Below are 20,697 nucleotides of genomic sequence, written 5' to 3'. Positions count from 1 at the left end.
CATTATTTCTTCAAGTAATTTTCAGACCCAACCTATTTCTTCTCTCCTTCTGGGACTCACATAACAGGAATGTTAAATCTTTTGTCATAGCCCCATAGGTCTCTGATGCTGTTCACTGTCCTTAAGTCTTTTTTCCCTCTGCTATTCACATTTTTTACTGTTCTGTCTTCCAGTTTATTCATTCTTCTGTACCCCCATCTCTACCTGACTCTGTTGCTGGCATATCTACTGAGCTTTTTACTTCAGTAATTAAATTTTCAGACTTTCTATTTTTCATTATTTATTTCAACTGTGCTCCTAATTGCTAGTCAAAACATTTCTATTATGGTTACCTCAAAATCTTTGTCATTTGGTGTTATTATGTATTTTCTTCTTCTCATTCATTTGGGGACCTTGCTGGGTCTTGGTATGATTTTTGATCAAAGCTTGGACATTTTCATATTATGTTATAAGACTATGAATCTTATTTAATACTTCTGTTTCAGCTGGCTGTTTTGTGACACAGCTCTGTCAAAGAAGCAATGTGGTTACTGCCTCACTATAGCCAGGTGGAGGGTGAAGTATAGATTCCCCACTTAACCTCAGCTGACAACTGCAGAGGGGAGATCTTCATTACTGTTACGTGGAGGTAGGAGTTCTGGTTTCGTATGTGATGTCCACTGAGGAAAGGTTAGTCATTACTGGCAGGGTTAGTCTCATTACTGCTGGATGATGGTAAAAGGCCTACTTCTCTACTAGGCCTCCTCTGATCTACCCCAGCAGAAGAGGTAGGGGCACCTCATTATGCTGGGTGGGGAGAAAATTCCAGGTTTCTCATGTAGTCTCCACTGACATTGTGGTGTGGGGTGTGGATGGGGGACTTGACCAGCTGACAGAGATGAAAATTTTGGCTTTTTGGTTGGCCTTCTCTAACACTATCTGATACTACTCTTGTGTGGTGTTGGGGATGCCTCATTACAGTCTCATGAAGGAGGTAGGCTAGGCCTCCTAACTGACCTTTGTTGTCAGGGGTGGGGATGGGAGTCATAGTATTTTCTTTGGTGTTTGGTTAGAGTAGAGCAGTTATTGTCTAAATGTTTTCTGTCTTTCTAGGTTATTCCTTTCCTGGTCCTTTGGCTAGAAAGAGTGGGCTTCTGTTGGGGTTCTTTTGGTTTTAGTGCTTGTTGATGTTTCTAGGTTGCTATTTTGGATCCAATCTGGAGATACAGGAGATAAAGAGAAACCCTTGAGAACCCATCATCATGTCATTCCTTGGTCCTGAGTTGGTCTGTCTTCCTTTTCACCTTTCGGAGTCTTTCTATGTTTGTTTTATATATAACGTCCAGGGTTTTGTTATCCTTAGTGTGAAGAATAAGGAGAGTATGTCTCGTCAATTTTAGAACATTTTCATCAAAAAGAAACCCTGTACCCTTTAGTTATCACCTTGATCATCCCTCATCCCTCCAACTAGTCCTAAGCAACCACTAACCTACTTCCTGTGTGTGTGTGTGTGTGTGTGTGTACAGTGGTATTTCATATAAATGGATCATAACACATGTCTTTGTGACTGGTTTCTTTCATCTAACAATGTTTTCAAGGTACATCCACACTGGAACATGTAAATACTCCATTCCTTTTCATGGCCAAATAATATTCCATTATGTGAATATATCACATTTTATCCATTCATCCATTGATGGACATTTGTGTTGCTTCCACCTTTTGGCTATTATGAATAATGCTCCTATAAACATCCATGTACAAGTTTTTGTCTGGATATACAATTTCATTTCTCTTGGGTATCTATCTACCTAAGAATGGAATTTCTGATCATATGGTAATTCAGTGTTTTACTATTTCATGAGCTGCCAGATCGTTTTCCATAGCAGTTACACCATTTCACATTCCTACAAGCAATGTAAGAGGGTTCAGATTGTATCAAATCCTAGCCTACAGCTGTTATTATCTGACTTTTTGATTCTAGCCAGCCTAATGGGTATGAAGTAGTATCTCTCTGTGGTTTTGATTTGCATTTCTCTGATAATGATGTCAAGCATCTTTTCATGAGCTTATTGGTTATTTGCATATCTTATTAAGAGAAATGTTCATTCAGGTCCTAATTTTTTAATTCAATTGTTTTCTAATTATTGATTTGTATGAGTTCTTTGTATATTTTAGATTCAAGTCCCTTATCACATGTATGATTTGCAATTATTTTTTCCAATTTTGTAGGTTGTCTTTTCACTTCATTTAGTGTCCTTTGAAGCACCAGAGCTTAAAGTTTGATGAAGTTCAATTTACTTATTTTAAAGATTTTATTTATTTGAGGGAGAGAGTGTGAGTGGGAAGGGTAAGAAGGGAAGGGACAGGGAGAAAGAATCTGAAGCAGATTCCACAACTGGGCAGGGAGCCCATCATGAGGCTTTATCTCAAGCCTGTGAGATCATTACCTGAGCTGAAACCAAGAGTTGGATGCTTAATCAACAGAGCCATCCAATCCAGGTGCCCTGAAATCCAATTTATTTAATTTTTCCTTTGCTGCTCATGTTTTTAGTGTCATATGTAAAAATCCCTTTTATTTATTAATTAGAGCTCCATAAAGGTGAGGGAAAAAAAACCTTAGCAAAATCCAAGGTCATGAAAATTTACCTCGGGCGCCTGGGTGGCTCAGTTGGTTAAGCGACTGCCTTCGGCTCAGGTCATGATCCTGGAGTCCCGGGATCGAGTCCCGCATCGGGCTCCCTGCTCGGCAGGGAGCCTGCTTTTCCCTCTGACCCTCCCCCCTCTCATGTGCTCTCTGTCTCTCTCATTCTCTCTGTCTCAAATAAATAAATAAAATCTTTAGAAAAAAAAAAAAAGAAAATTTACCTCATATTGTCTTTAAGGAGTTTTATACTTTTAGCTCTTACAATTAGGTTTTTTAAATCTATTTTGAGTTAATTTTTGTATATATATAGGGTGAGGTAAGAGTCCAACTTCATTCTTTTGCATGTGGCTATCCAGTTGTTCTGGCACCATTTATTGAAAAGACCATTCTTTCTCCACTGGATGGTCTTGGCACTTGTCAAAAATCAGCTGACCATAGATGTATGGGTTTATTTCTAGAATCTCAATTCTATTCCATTGATCAATATGTCTATCCTTGGTGCAAGTGCCATACTGTTTGATTATTGTTTTGTACTAAGTTTTGAAATACTAAGTGTGAGTACTCCTACTTTATTCTTTTTCAAATGTCTCTTGCTTTTACTAATACTGTTCTGTTTTTTTTTTTAAACGAATATCTGTTTATAATTTTTCTTTATAGTTTCCAAAGCACTTTCACATACCTAATCTCAACTGAACTTCACATATCTGTTGCGTAAAAAAGTATATTACAAATATATTTGACAAATATATTGGACAAATATATTTGTATATTTTGTATATATTTGACAAATACACAAATAGAAACAAAGACCCCAAGTAACTCACTTAAAGGGAAATAGCATGTAAGATAAGCCATTAAAAATATATACTGAATGCTAAAGGCTTATGTACTTAATACTGTACAAGGCACTTGGATGTCTTTTAAAATGAAATGAGATAAAAGTGAGATAAAAGTGCCTGCCCTCTAGGAGGGGCTTATAAAGTCTAGCGCAGTGGTCTTTAACAATTTTGCTCATGCACTCTCTACAAGAATTTTAAAAAACCATGTATTGAATTAACAACTATATGAAAATTTTCATCACAAGTTTAAACTGCTGCAAAAGATATAATTTCCAGTGTACTGTATGTTACATGTATATGTGCTTTAAATATATTTTCATCAAATTGTAGAGCTACAGTTTTGCCTGATACAATACATATAAAATGCCTGCTATTAACTTAATGACAAGTCAATCAGCCACCATCAAATTCACTTTGTTAGAAAATGACACTTCATATGTCGATTTAACTGAACGTATTAACACAAATGTCTATAATAAATACCTCCCTTCTGAGTTACAATTCTTTTTTTTTAAGATTTTATTTATTTATTCATAAGAGACAGAGAGAGGGGGGTGGGCAGAGGGAGAAGCTGAGCAGGGATCCCAATGCGGGACTCGATCTCAGACCCTGGGATCATGACCTGAGCTGAAGGCAGATGCTTAACCATCTGAGCCACCCAGGCGCCCTGAGTTACAATTGTAAGATTGTATGTTCTTGAATGAACTTGTTTTGGGTGACAAACCTTCTGGGACAATGTAGGATTTGGGTGAGTGTGTGGTATGCCTTTCTTTTACAGAGTTGAAGAATACAAAAGGTGAGGCAAGAGACTGCAGAAGAGTTCTCAGGCACAGATTTTGGTAAAATCCAGGGGATCTGGAAATTAATTTCCTCAAAACTAACCAAGCCAATGTGCCCCCTAAAGACCTTGGTATAGTGAAGATATTCATATCTTAGTTTGAAGACCACTTGTCTACTGGTCACAGCTGTGAGGAAAATCCAGATCTCCTAAACCTAGGAGTTTAGTACTAACAAAATACTCACTCATAAAAAAAAGTCAACAATTTTCCTTTCAAAGTCCAAACTGCTTCTGTCTTCGCAGATAGGATATAAAGTAGAAACAATAACAAACCTGGCGTTAAGTTGTTGAGTCTCCTAAAGTAATTCTTCTAAAATAAGCTAGAAAGAAATAGAAAACCATTGCTTCCAAATAAAAATACAATGATATTTGGTATTATTTAAGAACAATACCTCCCAACCAAGACCAGCTACAAAATCTTCATATGCTTGACTTCCTCCTGTATTGGTGAGAATGGAATGTTTGTCTTCTTGTCCTTCAGCAACATAAAATACTGCGATCTTGTGGGTCTCTCGACTGTAAAACAAAAGATTACACTATTCATTTAATCATTAATTTATTCATTCACCCATTAATTAAGTTCAATGTACACAGTATGTGGCAATAAAAAGATGAAAATGAATTAAATCTTGTAATCTACTAAGAAGATATGTAATTATAAGTAAAAAATTAGAAAAGTTATAAACTTGCCAGTAGAACAAAAGAGAGGTGTGATTACTTCTGACTGGAGAAACAGAGAGACACTTAAAGGAGAAAGTTACACTGAGTTGGGTGAAGGCAAGTGAGACCTGACAAATGAAGAGGAGAAAGAGTATCAGGAAAGACATGTGTGAATGCATGAAGCATCTGAGGAGTTACCTGTTGTACAATGTGGCTAAATACCAGAGTTAAATGGACGTGTTTTAGAAATATAAGTAGGAATACAGAGATGACTGAGAAATGATCCATTTCTTCAAAGTGCAGAATAAGAAAAAAGAAATTTATACACAAATATTATAGAACTGTGTCGAATAAGTGACAAGCTCTTAGACATTTTTTTAGATCTCCTTCAAATTAAAATGTTCATAAAAACAAATTTCTTGTATGACATTTGGCTTTCCAAGTTAAGTGAGGCACACTACATTTGGTCTAGTGTGATTTAACAAAGCATGGGCTAATGAACTTTATGACCAGAGGTAATGTTTTCACTACTATAGTTTGTAGAAATTAGAAAGCAAGCAAACAAACCATAGCCAGAGAACTGAAATTATTTTAAAAAGTTAGTCAGACAACCAGATTTTCCTACATATCTTGAGGAAGTTGTCAGGTCATGACTGTGGGTTTCAACATCAGCAACTTAAAATCAGGAACACAGATATTTTAGCTGCTTTCACTAATGGCAATATTTCACTTTATGGGGTGAACACTTAGGCAACTTTTGGTATATTCAATGTATTGTTAGGATAATCTAACCTAAGTAATAAAATATAATTGGGGGGGGAACTTCAGCGGACCCTTTCTCAAGCAAAATAACAATTTAAGTGGTGAAAATGATTTTTAAAAAAATCATTTAAATTCTCTGCATATTGTCCTAAGGGCATACAGCAAATGGACAAACATTCATTCAAGAAAATCTACCAAATCTAGTAAGAACAGAATGAGTCTTTGGCATCCCTTACCCCACCCCTTTACTTCCACATTATAGCTTTATCCTGGGCATTCTACTCAGGCCAATATAAGGGTTCCCTTCTCCCCTCCAGTTCCCAGACTGGGAATATGGTTTCATCCTGGGAAAAATAGGCTTCTGGCTGTGTTTCTCATCTTCCCCAGATCCATGCTGCACAAAATCTATTCCAGGCAGCTGTGACTGAGAACCATGTCTCCCTTAACTCTTCCAGCTCCTTCTCTTACGATGGAAGCTCTAGGTGCAAAAGGCTGAGTTTTCCCAATCTTCCCCACTCTAGCTTACCAGTAGGCTAAAGGTTTCACACCAGTAGGTGAAAGCTAAGAAGATGAAGAACTGCCAATCCTTCCCTAACTGTTCACTTGTAGAGTGAGAGTGTTACTCCAGGAAAAGTTGGTTCTTGACCCCACCTCAGGTATAGTGGCAGAGTTCTGCCACTACTTGTGTTCTGCTCAGGGTGAAACACAGGTCATAAGGACAAAGAACTCAGCTGCAGCTCTGCCTGAGGGGAATGATTTGATTTTGAAACAAAGCTTGGAGAACTCCATGCCTATGGGTTTGTCAAAAACAAGAGAGTGTGGTGGAAAGCCATTAAGAGAAGCTAACACTTCCAGACACAAGTAAAACAGCAGAGCAACCAGAAGTTTTAACAGAGAGAAGCAGGAAGAGATAGCCAAGAAGGGTTCTCTTGGGAACACAGTCAAGTCTACAGGTGAAGAAACCTGTGCACATGTACTACCTTGCACCCACACAGGAGCAATCAGAGTAAGATGCAGGACAGACATGAAATAATGCCCCAAGCCACACAGACCTATCAACACAAGGGGAAGCCTCACAAATACTCTACTTGAGCTCAGGGTCAACTCTTAGGTAGCCACAACTTTAAAATAACATCCAGTCAATCCTGGCAGTCTAGACGACTGTGCATATCCAAAGCTGTACTCTATTTGGAGCAACCAGAGAGCAAACCTCCAAGCTACTAGTCTCTAGGTGAACATGGGACAAAAAAACATAAACATTCTGAATATGATAGCAGCCTCCAAGCCACACATACATCCACAGTAAACAATAAAAATCTAACTGGCTAAGGGGGCCAAAATACAAACTTTGATTAGTAGTAGATTATGTCAACCCAGGGGGGAACCCATGGGTAGCCCTACTAAAAGATAAACATTTTAAAATTTTTGAGCAGGGAGAGCTGAGGCTGCACATGGTGGGGAAACAGACTTTGCAGGATTAGTTCAGCCAAATCACTAGAAAATAAACAAATGATCAAACACTGCACTTTTGATCCAAAGACACAAATAATGTTGAAAGTAAAGTAAACAGAAAAAGACACCATGCAAGTAGTAACCAAGAAACCTGGAGTGGCTATATTAATATCAGACTTTAAAATGAAAAATATTAGTGATAAAGAGACATTTCATAATGTTAAAAGGTCAGCCTACTAAATTTCATAATGTTAAAAGGTCAGCCTACTAGGAAGATATGAAAATTAAAAACACACATGCACTCAACAGAGAACTTCAAAATACATGAAGCAAAAACAAAACTGGAGGCAGAAATAGACATTTCTACAATCACAATTGAAGACTTCGATACCCCACTTTTAATAGTGGACAAAACAATTAAGAGTATCAACAAGGAAACGGAAGACTTCAATAATACTGTAAACCAACTAGATCTAAAATACATTTATACAACACCCCACAAAACAGTAGTAGAGCACACATTCTTCTCAAAGATATAGGAACATCCGATAGGGTGGACCATATGGTAGGTCAGAAAACAAGCCTCAATAAATTTGAAAGGATTGAAATTATGCAAAGTGTATTTTCTAATCACAATGGAATGAAATTAGAAATCAGTAAAAGATAAAAACTTCAGGAATTTCACATGTATGTAGAAATGAAACAATGTACTCCTAAATAACTGAGAGAATCAATGTCAAGGGAAATAAGAAAATACCTAGAGATGATGAAAATGAAAACATAACATACTAAAATTGATGGCATACAGGCAAAGCAGTGCTCACTCATAAATTTATAGATGTAAATGCCTATATTAAAAAAGATGAAAAGATCTTGCATCAATAACTAAACCTTCCACTTTAAGAAACTAGAAAAAGAGCAACTAAAATCAAAGCAAGAAAAAGGAAATTATAATAAAGACTAGAGTGGAAATAAAATAAAATAGAACAGAAAAACAACAGAAAAATCAATGAAACCAAAACTTGGTTTTTTGAGATGATAAACAAAATTGATAACTTTATAGTTAGACTGAACGAGGAAAAAAAGAGAAGACTCAAATTACTAAAATCAGAATCTAAGGAAGAGACATCACTACATATGATACAGAAATAAAAAGAATTGTAAGGGAAAACTCTGAACAACTATATACCAACAAATTAGATAAAATAGATTAAATGAAAAAATACCTAGAGACACACAAATTACTAAATTCAACTCAAGAAGAAAGAGAACACCTGAACAGATCACTTACAAAGAGACTGAATTAGTAATGTGATTGAAAAGGAAGAAGTAAAACTACCTCCACTTGCAGATGAGATGATTTTGTATATAGAAAACCCTAAAGAATCCACTGCAAAGTTGTTTTCTTTTTTTTTTTTAAAGATTTTATTTATTTATTTATCTGACAGAGAGAGACACAGCAAGAGAGGGAACACAAGCAGGGGGAGTGGGAGAGGGAGAAGCAGGCTTCCCGCTGAGCAGGGAGCCCGATGTGGGGCTCGATCCCAGGACCCTGGGATCATGACCTGAGCCGAAGGCAGACGCCCAACGACTGAGCTACCCAGGCGCCCCGACTGCAAAGTTTTTAGAGCTATTAAATGAGTTCAGCAGGGTTCAAGATACAATAACCACATATAAAAATCAATTGTATTTCTATATACCAACAATGAACAATTAAAACAAAACTAAGAAAATTCCTTTTATAATACTATACCATCAAAAATAATAAATTACTTGGGTACGTAAGTACAAAAGTACTTAACAAAAAGTTAAGTATAAAACTTATACTCTGAAAATTACAAAACACTGTCAAAAGAAATTAAAGATCTTAAAAAAAAATCCCATTCATGGACTGAAAGACTTAATATTGTTAAGATAATATCCCCGAACTGATTTACAAACTTAATGTAATCCCTACCAAAATCCCAGCTCCTGTTTTTATAGAAACGCACAAGCTCATCCTAAAATTCACAGGAAGATACGAAAGATCCAGAATATCCATAACTATCTTGAAAAAGAAGACAAAGTTGGATTCATAATTCCCAATTTTAAAACTTGCCACAAAGCAGCAGCAATCAATGCACTGTGGTAGTGTCATAGAAGTGACAAACAGATGTATATGGAACAGAATCTTTGATTTAGAAATAAACCCTTATATTTGTCATCAGTTGCTTTTCTGACAAGGATACCATGACAATTCAATGGGAAAAGAAGAGTCTTTTCAACAAATGGTGCTGGGGCAACTGGGTATGTACAAGCAAAAGAATGAAGGAGGATTCTTACCTTGCAACTTCCTACCTCACACCAAAAACAACAAACAAAAAGGACGTTAGATCTTAATATAAGGTTTAAAACTATAAAGTTATAAAAAAGTTTATAAAACTAGTGTCCATGGCAAAAAATGTACATGAATGTTCATAGCAGCATTATCCATAATATCCAAAAAATGAAACCAACCCAAATGTCCATCAACTGATGAATGGATAAACAAAATGTAGTATATCCATACAATGGAATATTATTCAGCAATAAAAAGAAATGAAGTGCTGAGAACACACTGCAATACGGATGAACTTTGAAAACACTATGCTAAGAAGCCTGCCACAAAAGACCATATATTGTTTGATGCCTTTTATATGAAATGTCCAGTATAGGCACATCTATAGAAATAGAAAGTAGATTAGCGCTGTCTACAGCTGGGGAGTGGGAGAAGGGGGTGGTTGGCGGTAATGGGGAGTTACTGGCAATGGGTATGGAATTCCTTTTGAAGGAACTAAAATATTCTAAAATCAGGTTGTTGTGACAGTTGCACAACCCTGTGAATATACTAAGAACATGTATACTTTAAAAATGAGTAAACTGTATGGTATAAGAAGTACATCTCAAAAAAAAAAAAAAGAAGTACATCTCAAGAAAACTGTTAAGAATTTAACTTGGAAGCACAATCCACTATGTGTAAATCCTGATCCTGGGGCAGAAAGGGAACTTCTCCAGTGTTCTTACTTGGTGTTTCTGTGTCACATTTTGGTAATTCTTGCAATATTTCAATTTTTTTCAGGTAAAGGTCTATCAATTAACTCATAAATCACAATTTATAAAATAAATAGAAATGTTCACCTAATACTATATAAATCTAAAAGCAGGGAGAAAAATATGTGCCATGCAGGAAAAAATAGAACATAAATCTTTACAATGCAAAAGTAAAAGAGAAATCACCTTTATATTATCTATGACCTTCCTACAATTTGTAAAAGCAGAGCTCAGATGCCTTTCATGTCAAATTTTAATCTCTCACCATTCCCTCTTATTTTTCTACTTACCTAACTACTGCTGCTAAAATGTTTGGTATATTGTCATTAGCTTAATATGTACAATAATGAACAACTAGGGAAAGAAACCAGAAAAAAACACCCATAAAATTAATGAACTTGCAACTTACATGCAACCATGTAAGAATATGTACAGAACTGGCAAAATACTGTGAGCATACTATTGGAAAATTCAAAGTGAAGTCTGCTAAGTTGTAAGCACTTCTGAATCCCTGCATATACAATGCGATAGAAGTAATAATACAAATTTTGAGATTTGAAATAAAATCTGGTGGTTGTTCAACCAAGAGGAATAGGAATCAGTTAATCTAGTCAAAGAAAATAAAGGATCTATAAATGGTCTAGGAAGATAAGAGTATAAACAACATCACTTTTCATTTTTCCTCTCTAGTCCATCAGAAAAGTACAAGCCTACCTCAGAGATATTGCAGGTTTAGTTGTAGGCTACAATAAAGTGAATACAGCAATAAGGTGTATATAAAAGTTACGTTTATACTATACTATACTATATTAGGTGTGCAATAGCATTATGCCTAAAAAAATACATACTTTAATTTTAAAAATCACTTTTGCTAAAAAATGCTAACCATCATTTGAGCTTTCAGCAAATCATAACCACTGATAATAGATCACCATAACAAATATAATGAAAAAGTTTAAAATATTGCAAGAATTAACAAAATGTGACAGAGACGCAAAGTGAGCAAATACTGTTGGAAAAATGGTGCTGATAGACTTTATCTCTTGCTCTTTGTAATAGTCTCTTTAAAGTAGTAAAGACATGAATCAAGGGGTTGGGGGCAAGAAAAGCATAGAAGAAGGGATAATAAGAACTGGCGCAATAGTTATGAAAATCTAAGGGCAAGAGAAAGGAAATGGTCAAGTTTGGGTGACTGAAATGATATTTCTAAACATAATCAAGAAAATTATGAGGAGGATCTGATTTGGGAACAAAATGGTGACCTGGGAGGAAGCAGGTAAAAATTTGTAATAGGCAGCTGCAAAATCATGACAAGAGAATTGAGAGACAAGTACAAGGAAAGAATGGGGTTAAGAAGATAGGAGAGATATCCCAATGAGGGGAATAAGTATATTAGGGGGTTATGAGGTAAAAGATGAGCCAGTGAAGACAAACTTGGAATAATTAGAGAATTAGGAGTTGAATGAGGTAATTGTAGTGCTACAGAAGCCGGGGAGAAGAACATTTTAGAGAACAGACTACAGTATTAAATTAGGGGATATAATACTCAAGGGGTTTTTAGGGCAGTGAAACTATTCTATAGGATACTGTAATGGTGGATACCTGTTAACTACACATTTGTCAAAATGCATACAATGTACAACACAGAGAATGAACTCTAATGTAAACTATGGACTTCAGTTAATATATCAATATTGTTTCATCAATTTTAACAGATGTTATCACACTGATACAAGAGATAGAAAAATTATGTGTAGGGGAAAAGGGTATGTGGGAACTCTCTGTACTTTGCAATCAATTATTTTGTAAATCTAAAACTGCTGTAATCTTTTAAAATGCTTATTAAATTAACTAAATTTAGTTAATTAGATAAAATGTTGAAGATTGAGAAAACTCTAGACTTTTTTTTTTTTTAAGATTTTATTTATTTATTTGAGAGAGAATGAGATAGAGAGCATGAGAGGGAGGAGGGTCAGAGAGAGAGGCAGACTCCCCGCCAAGCAGGGAGCCCGACGCGGGACTCGATCCTGGGACTCCAGGATCATGACCTGAGCCGAAGGCAGTCGCCTAACCAACTGAGCCACCCAGGAGCCCGAGAAAACTCTAGACTTAATGGTCAAGATACTAACCTTCAGAAGGATAGTTTCAGTAGAGCAGTGAGGTCTGGAATACATGTTGAGCAAGAGAGCAAAAGAGTTGATTCTTGCCCTCAAGGACTTGACCATTTAGTACCAAAGATAAATTATCATGGGGAAGAGTTAGGATATAAGAACTCAAGATTATTTAGAGGGTTATTATAATTGTTTTGGAAAGAAGTAATAAGAATATCTAAGAATAATAACAGTAATAATAATAATACACTGTGATAAATGTTATGACAGGGAAGTGTTACAGGGCTCTGTGAGAGCACATGGAAGATCCAAACATAGACTGGGGAGGAAGGTAAAGAGAGGTAGTTTAGGGAAAGGATTTCAGAAAACATGATGTTTAAGCTGAGACTAAAAAAATGGACAGGAGTTGTACTCTGAAAAATTTTATAGTCTAAGACCATTTCATTGTTAAAAAATAAAAGTAAGACAAAAACATTCAATTCTAGAAGAAAAAGAACAATATAAAGCTTATAAATAAATAATAGATAAAAATTAATGAGTTAGAAAACAGAATATAATAAACTAAAAACTGTTTCTTTGAAAAGATTAAGTAGATTATTTGCATCAAGAAAAAAAGCCCACTGTAATGGTGATGCATAATTAATTATAACTTTAGTTTAAAAGTTAGAAAATGTTTTTAAAATAACCATAAACATAACAATTTGTTATTGTAGTAACACCAATAACCTAAAATGTGAGGAAGAAGTAAAAATATAAAGTTTCTATATGCTATCTATCAAGTTGTAATCAGCTTAAAATAAGATGTTATAAATATAACATATTTTATATAAGCCTTGTGGTAACCACAAAGGAAAAAACTTGTAGCAGATAAACAAAAGACTATGACAAAGGACTCAAACATACTACTACAAAAAGTCTTTAAATCACAAATGAAGACATGGCATTAGTAAGTTTTTACCTCTCAACAATTACTTTAAATGTAAATAGATTAAATTCTTCAATCAAAAGACACAGAATGGCTGAATGGACAAAAAAAATGAGATCCAAATGATATGCTGCTTACAGGAGACTCATTTTAGCTTTAAGGGTGAACAGAGAATGAGAACTGAAGGGACAGGAAATAATATTTTAAGCAAATGATAAACAAGAGAAAGCAAAGGTAGCTATATTTCTATCAGACAAAATAGACTGTGAGTTAAAAATGGTAAAAAAAAAAAAAAAGTTACTATCATAAAGAAAAGGGGTCAATCCATCAAGAAGATATAACAATTATAAATATTTATGCACCCAACATTGGCACACCTAAATATATAAACCAAGTACTAAAAGAAAAGGGAAATACACAGCAATACAATAACAGTTGGGGACATTAATACCCCACTCTCAATAATGGACAGATCATCCAGATAGGAAATCAAATAAGAAAGTGAATTTGAACAATACTATACACCAAATGGACTTAACAGACATATACGGAACATTCTGTCCAATAGCAGCAAATACACATTCTTCTCAAGTGCACATGGAACATTTTCTACGATAGATCATGTGCTAAAACACACAAGTCTCAACAAATTCAAGAAGACAGAAATTAGTATCACGTATCTTTTCCAACTACAAAGGAATTAAACTAGAAATCAATAAACAGGAGGAAAGCTGGAAAATTCACAAATACAGGGAAACTAAATGACACACACCTGAACAACCAATGCATCAAAGAAGGAATCAACAGGGAAATTAAAAATATCTTGAGACAAAAAGAAAAGGAAATACAATAAACCATAACTTATGGAATGTAGCAAAAGCAGTTCCAAGAGGGGAGCTTATAGTGATAAATACATACATCAAGAAAGAAAGAACTATCTCAAATAAACAACCTAACATTATACCTAAAGGAACTAGAAAAAGAAGAATAAACTAAGCCCAAAGTTAACAGAAGAAAGGAAATAATAAAAATTAGAGCATAAATAAATGAAATAAAGAATAGGAAAATAGAAAAGATGAACAAAACCAACAGCTGGTTCTTTGAAAACATAAACAAGATTAATAAACCTTTTGCTAGACTAACCACAACAAAAAAGGACCCAAATAAATATTACTATAAATGAAAAGGAGATGTTACAACTGATACCACAGAAATGCAAATGATCATAAGAGACTATGATGAACAACTATTTACCAAACAAGTGGACAATCTAAAAGAAATGCATAAATTCCTAGAAATGTACAACCTACCAAGACTTAATTATGAAAACCAGAAAATCTAAACAGACCAATAACATGTAAGCAGATGGAAGCAGTAATCAAAAACTTCCCAACAAAGAAAGGCCCGGTACCAGATGGCTTCACTGTGAATTCTACCCAACACTTAAAAGAATTAATACCAACTCTTCTCAAACTCTTCCAGAAAAGTGAAAAGGTGGGAATACTTCCAAACTCATTTTACCAGGAGAGCATTACCTTGATACCAAAGCTAGGTAAGAATACTACAAGAAAAGAAAATTAGAGGCCAACATCTCTGATGAATATAGATGTAAAAATTTTCAACAAAATACTAGCAAATAGAATTCAATAGCACATTAAAGAATCATACAACATGGGCGCCTGGGTGGCTCAGTCGTTAAGCGTCTGCCTTCGGCTCAGGTCATGATCCCAGGGTCCTGGGATCGAGTCCCGCATCGGACTCCCTGCTCAGCGGGGAGCCTGCCTCTTTCTCTCTCTCTCTCTGTCTCTGTCTCTTATGAATAAATAAATAAAATCTTTAAAAAAAAAAAAAAAAGAATCATACAACATGATAAAGTGAGATTCATCCTCTGGATGCAAAGATGGTTCAACATATGCAAACCAATAGATGTTATACATCACCTCAACGGAATAAAAGATAAAAATCATACAATCATCTCAACAGATGCAGCAAAACAATTTGACAAAATTCAATACTCATTCTTGATAAACAGTCTCAACAAACTGGGTATAGAAGGAATGTACCTCAAAATAATTAAGGCCATATCTGATAAGCCCACAACTAACATTCTCTGTGGTGAAAAGCTGAAAGACTTCTTTTTTCTAAGATCAGGAACAAAATCAGAGTGCCCAACCTCATCACTCCTATTCAACACAGTATTGGAAGTCATAGCCAGAGCAATCAAGCAATAAAAAGAAATAGAAAGCATCTGAACTGGGGAGAAAGTAGTATGATTATCTCTTTTTGCACATGACATAATCTTAAACAAAGAAAATACAAAAGATTCCACCAAAAAACTGCTAGAACTAGTAAAGAAATTCAGTAAAGTTGCAGGATATAAAATCAATACACAAAATCAGTCATTTTTCTATACACTAACATATTTCTTTATTTGAAAAAGAAATAAAGAAAACAATCTCATTTATAATAGCATCCCAAAAAATTGCTCAGGAATAAATTTAGCCAAGATGAAAGATCTTCACAATGAAAACTATGAGACATTGATGAAAGATATTGAAGAACACACAAATGAAGAGAAAGATAGCCTGTGGTTCATGGATTAATATTAAAATGTTCACACTATCTAAAGTAATCCATTGATTCACTGCAATCCCTATCAAAATTCCAATGGCATCTTTTTTTTTTTTTTTTTACAGAAATAGAAAAGCTATACTAAAATTCATATGGAACCATAAAAGACACCAAATAGCCAAAGCAATCCTAAAACAGAATAACAAAGCTGGAGGCATCACATTTACTGATTTCAAACTTTATTACAAAGCTACAGTTATCAAAACCATACTGGAATAAGGACAGACACAAAGATCAATTGAACAAAACTGTGAACCCAGAAATAAACCCGTGCACGAATAGTCAACTAGTATTTGAAAAAGGAGCCAAGAGGGCGCCTGGGTGGCTCAGTCATTAAGCGTCTGCCTTCAGCTCAGGTCATGATCCCAGGGTCCTGGGATCGAGTCCCACATCGGGCTCCCTGCTTGGCGGGAAGCCTGCTTCTCCCTCTCCCACTCCCCCTGCTTGTGTTCCTGCTCTCGCTATCTCTCTGTCAAATAAATAAATAAAATCTTTAAAAAAAAAAAAGAAAAGAAAAGGGAGCCAAGAATATCAATGTAGGAACGATGGTCTCTTCACTACACTAGATATTCATATGCATAAGAATGAAACTGGACCCCTACCTTATGCCACTCACAAAAATTAACATGAAATGGATTAAAGACTTAATATTGTAAAACTCCTAGAAGAAAAATAGAGGATAAGCTCTTCGACACTGGTCCCGGCAATGCTTTTTCAGATATGAAAGCACAAGCAACAAAACCAAAACAAGTGGGACTATATCAAACTAAAAAGCTTCTGCATGGCAAAACAATGATAAACAAAATGAAAAGGCAACCTATGAAGTGGAAGAAAATATTCGCAAACTATATATATGTATCTGAAAATGGGTTAGTATCCAAAATATTAAGGAACTCATACAACTCAACAGCAATAAAACAAGTAATCCAATTAAAATGGACAAAAAGAAAAAAGAAAAGAGGACCTAAAAAAAAAAAAAATGGGCAAGGACCCAAAGAGCCATTTTTCCAAAAAGGTTATTCAAATGACCAGCACATACATGAAAAGGTGCCCAGCATCACTAATCACTGGGGAAATGAAAATCAAAACCACAATGAAATATCACCTCACACTTGCTAGAATGGCTATTATCAAAAAGACAAGAGATAACAAGTGTTGGTGAGGATATACAGAAAAGACAAGCCTTGTTGTAAACTGTTGGTGGGAATGTAAACTGATGCAGCCTTTAGGGGAAACAGTATAGAAGTTCCTCAAAAAATTAAAAACAGAACTACTACATGATCCAGCAATCCCACTTCTGGATATATATCCAAAAAAACCCCAAAATTACTACCTTGAAGAGATATCTGCATCCCCATGTTCACTGCAGCATTGTTTACAATAGCCAAGGTATGAAAATAACCTGTGTTCATCAACAGATGAATGGATCAAGAAAATGTGGTATACATGTACAGCTGACCCTTGAACAAGAGGGGTCTGAACTGCATGGGTCTATTTATAAACAAATTTTTTTTCAGTAAATACAGTACAGTACTGTAAATGTATTTTCTCTTATGATTTTCTCAGTAACATTTTTCTATAGCTTACTTTAAGAATACAATATATACCACATATAAAATATATGTTAATTGACTTTATATTATCAGTAAGGCCTCTAGTCAAGAGTAGGCTATTGGTAGTTAAGTTTTTAGGAAGTCAAAGTTATATGCAGATATTGAACTGCATGGGGATGGGGTGAGGTTGGTGCTCTTAATTCCTGTGTTCTTCAAGGGCCAACTATACAATGAAATTCAGCCATAACAAAAGGAGGAAATCCTGCCATTTGTGACAACTTGGATGAAACCTGAAGGCATTATGCTAAGTGAAATAAGTCAGACAGAGACAGACAAATATTGTATGTTCTTACTTATATGTGGAATCTGAAAAAAATGAACTCACAGAAGCAGAGCAGACTGGTTTCAGGGGTGGGGGATAGGGAAATGGGCAAAATGGGTGAAGGTGGTCAAAGGGTATAAACTTCCAGCTGTGAGATGAGTAAGTTCTGGGGAAGTAAAGTACAGCATAGTAACTATAGTTAACAGTACTGTATTATGTATTTAAAGGTTGCTAAGAGAGCGGATTTTTAAAGTTCTCATCACACAAAAAATTATAACTATGTGAGGTGATGAATGTGTTAACTAACCTTATTGTAGAAATCATTTTACAATATATATATTTATAAATCATTATGTTTAAACCATAAACTATCACAATGTTGTATGTCAATGCTATCTCAATAAAGCTAGAGGGAAAAAATTTTGAAGGGATGATATGGGAACACATAAAGTAATTTTTTAAAAAGAGCAAAAAAAAAAAAATACCACAAAACTAAAATGAGAAAAGGAATATAGCGGAATTATTATATGTGTGTATGTACTAATCTGTATTAGTATGCATTGAAAACCTCAATGAAAAGGAGTTTTGTAAAAAACCAAAAAACACTGAAGTTGACCCAAGAGCTAAAAGAAAACCCAGAGGATAATAATGATGAAACAAACTGAAAGAATTAGAAATTTTACTAGTTATTCCAAATTTTCAAACAACAGATAATATTCGTTTCATGAAGCTGGCTATAATCTTAACTTTAAACATAGTAAGAACAGATAAAAAATTAAATAAATATAGAATATGCTTAGAAATGGGCTATACCCTAATTCAAAATTAAAGTCTAGTAAATTGAACACAACAGGAAGTCAAATGACCCAGTAGGTTATTCCAAGAATTATTTAATATTAGCAATCTAGTGATACTACATATAATATACCTCAGTTAAGAAAGCAAAACTATATGAAAATTTGAATAGATGCTGAAAAAGATTCCAATAACAGGATGTCCACTCTTACAACAGGTATTTAACACTGTAGTGCAAGTTCTAGTCAATGCAATAAAATGTAAGCAAAAATAGGCATAACTTTTAGAAAAGAGATTATTTGTAAGATAATTACATACCTAAACAGATCTGAATAGACAACTATAAAATGTTTAAAATAAATAAGAGAATTCACTAAAGTATTTGGATAGCAAAATATAATGGGAAAAAAATTCTATTTAGAATAGCATAACAACAATAAAATAACCCTAAAAGTAATGTCTGGGTCTCAGAATAAATGAAAAACACACCATGATTATGAATGGGAAGAATGATGATAGCAAATGTACTTATTCTCTGCATATGAAAGTTTTATTGTAAATCAAAACCAAAATATCAATGGGATTTTTTTCCTGGAAAACAAGAGCGTAATTCTAACAGGTATCCAGAAGAAAAGACAGGTGATAATATCAAAGAAAAGAAGAATATGTATGAATAGGGTGAGGAAGAAGACTGGGTCTATCAGATATTAAATTACAAAGCTATAATAATCACTAACATCTGCATAAAACTGATAGACAACTCAACAGAAATGAACAGATAGCTCTGAAATAAACCGGTTAATATTTGATAAAGGAAACATCAAATCAATGAGAAAGTTATGGATTATTCAACAAATTATGGAAATAGACTATTCTTCAATATTCAAGCTAGTTCCATTTCTTATTCCATAAACGAAAATGTATTCCAGAAGAAATAAAGAATTAAATGTAAAATAATTACCATTCCTACCAAGTAATTATGGATCTAGAAGGAAATACAGTAGAACATTTAATTGATTTCAAGACAGAATTCTCTAAGCACAATAAGGAACTGAAAAAAAACCAAAGAAAGCAGACTGAGAAATAAAATTACATAAAAATGAAAAACCTGTATGCTAAACAATATGAAGTTATTGAAAACCGAAAGCCAAACAACTAACTGGGAAAACTCCCACAATAAGTACAAAAGTTAATCCTTACATACACACATATGTAGAAGAGCTCCTGCAATTAAGAAAAATTTCCTTTTAAATAGAAAAAGGACACTAAGAGGGAATTTGAAAAAAGATTAAAATTTCTTACAAATACATGAAAGATACTAACTTCACTAGTAGTAAAGAACAATAAATTAAAGAGATACCATGATCTGCCTCCCAAGCTAGGAAAGATTTAGAAAATATGACCAATACCTTGTGTTGGCCAGACTGAAGTTATATTAGTGTTCTTACGTAATGTTGGTACTAATTAGAAATTAGTACTTAGTGAAAAGTAATTCTGTAGTATGTATGGCCTGAAATTAGTTCTTATGCTTTGATGTAATAATTCCATTTCTAGGAACCTATCCTAGGGCAAGATATTAAAAACAATGTCAATGTCCAATAATCATAGAACTTGGCACCATAAAAAATTATTTTTGAAAAATATCAAAATGCCTGAGGAAAATGCTCCCAACATGATAAAGTCCTTTCTAAAAGATAACTTACTGTATACATATTACTAGGATTCCAGTTTTTTAAAACAAAAAAATCATATGTATATCAAAAAAGACTGAAAATAAACAAATGTTCAGAATAGTGTTATAAATATATGGTTTATTTTTTTATTGTATATTTTCTATAATAACTAGAGAAACTAGACATTATTTTTAAAAGATTATTCTGAAAAAAGCTAAAACCACAAAAACCAAAGAAGTGAGTAAAGATATTTTCTCATAAAATTTGGTAGTAAAAGGCATGAAAGGGATAAACTATAGGTTGAAAGGATGGTAACTGAGGACAGTTTTGTTTTCTTTTGTTTAAAGAAATGTAACAACTGTGCTTATGGTAAAGGGGTAAGTAGAAATACAAGATAAAGATGTGGTAACTTTTTGAAGATCCTAGAGTAAGCATTGAAGG

The 20,697-nt window shown here is 34.3% G+C and overlaps 1 protein-coding gene across 6 annotated transcripts in view; it reads right to left on the bottom strand.

Moving 5' to 3' along the window:
- LOC118002882 (ral GTPase-activating protein subunit alpha-1) overlaps window positions 1–20,697 on the bottom strand; it is a 251,636-nt gene that overhangs the window by 65,511 nt on the left and 165,428 nt on the right. For all 6 annotated transcript variants that reach the window (XM_034993496.1, XM_034993497.1, XM_034993493.1 and 3 more), the window contains one exon: window positions 4,696–4,819. In XM_034993496.1, the coding sequence (XP_034849387.1) occupies window positions 4,696–4,819 (124 nt within the window). The remainder of the gene's footprint in view (window positions 1–4,695; window positions 4,820–20,697) is intronic.

The sequence above is a fragment of the Mirounga leonina genome, unplaced genomic scaffold, assembly GCF_011800145.1.
Source record: "Mirounga leonina isolate KUSES-001 unplaced genomic scaffold, KU_Mleo_1.0 Mir_84, whole genome shotgun sequence".
Classification (NCBI taxonomy): Eukaryota; Metazoa; Chordata; class Mammalia; order Carnivora; family Phocidae; genus Mirounga; species Mirounga leonina.
The sequence above is the reverse complement of the archived record's forward strand: the minus strand, read 5'-3'. Positions and strand labels throughout refer to the sequence as shown.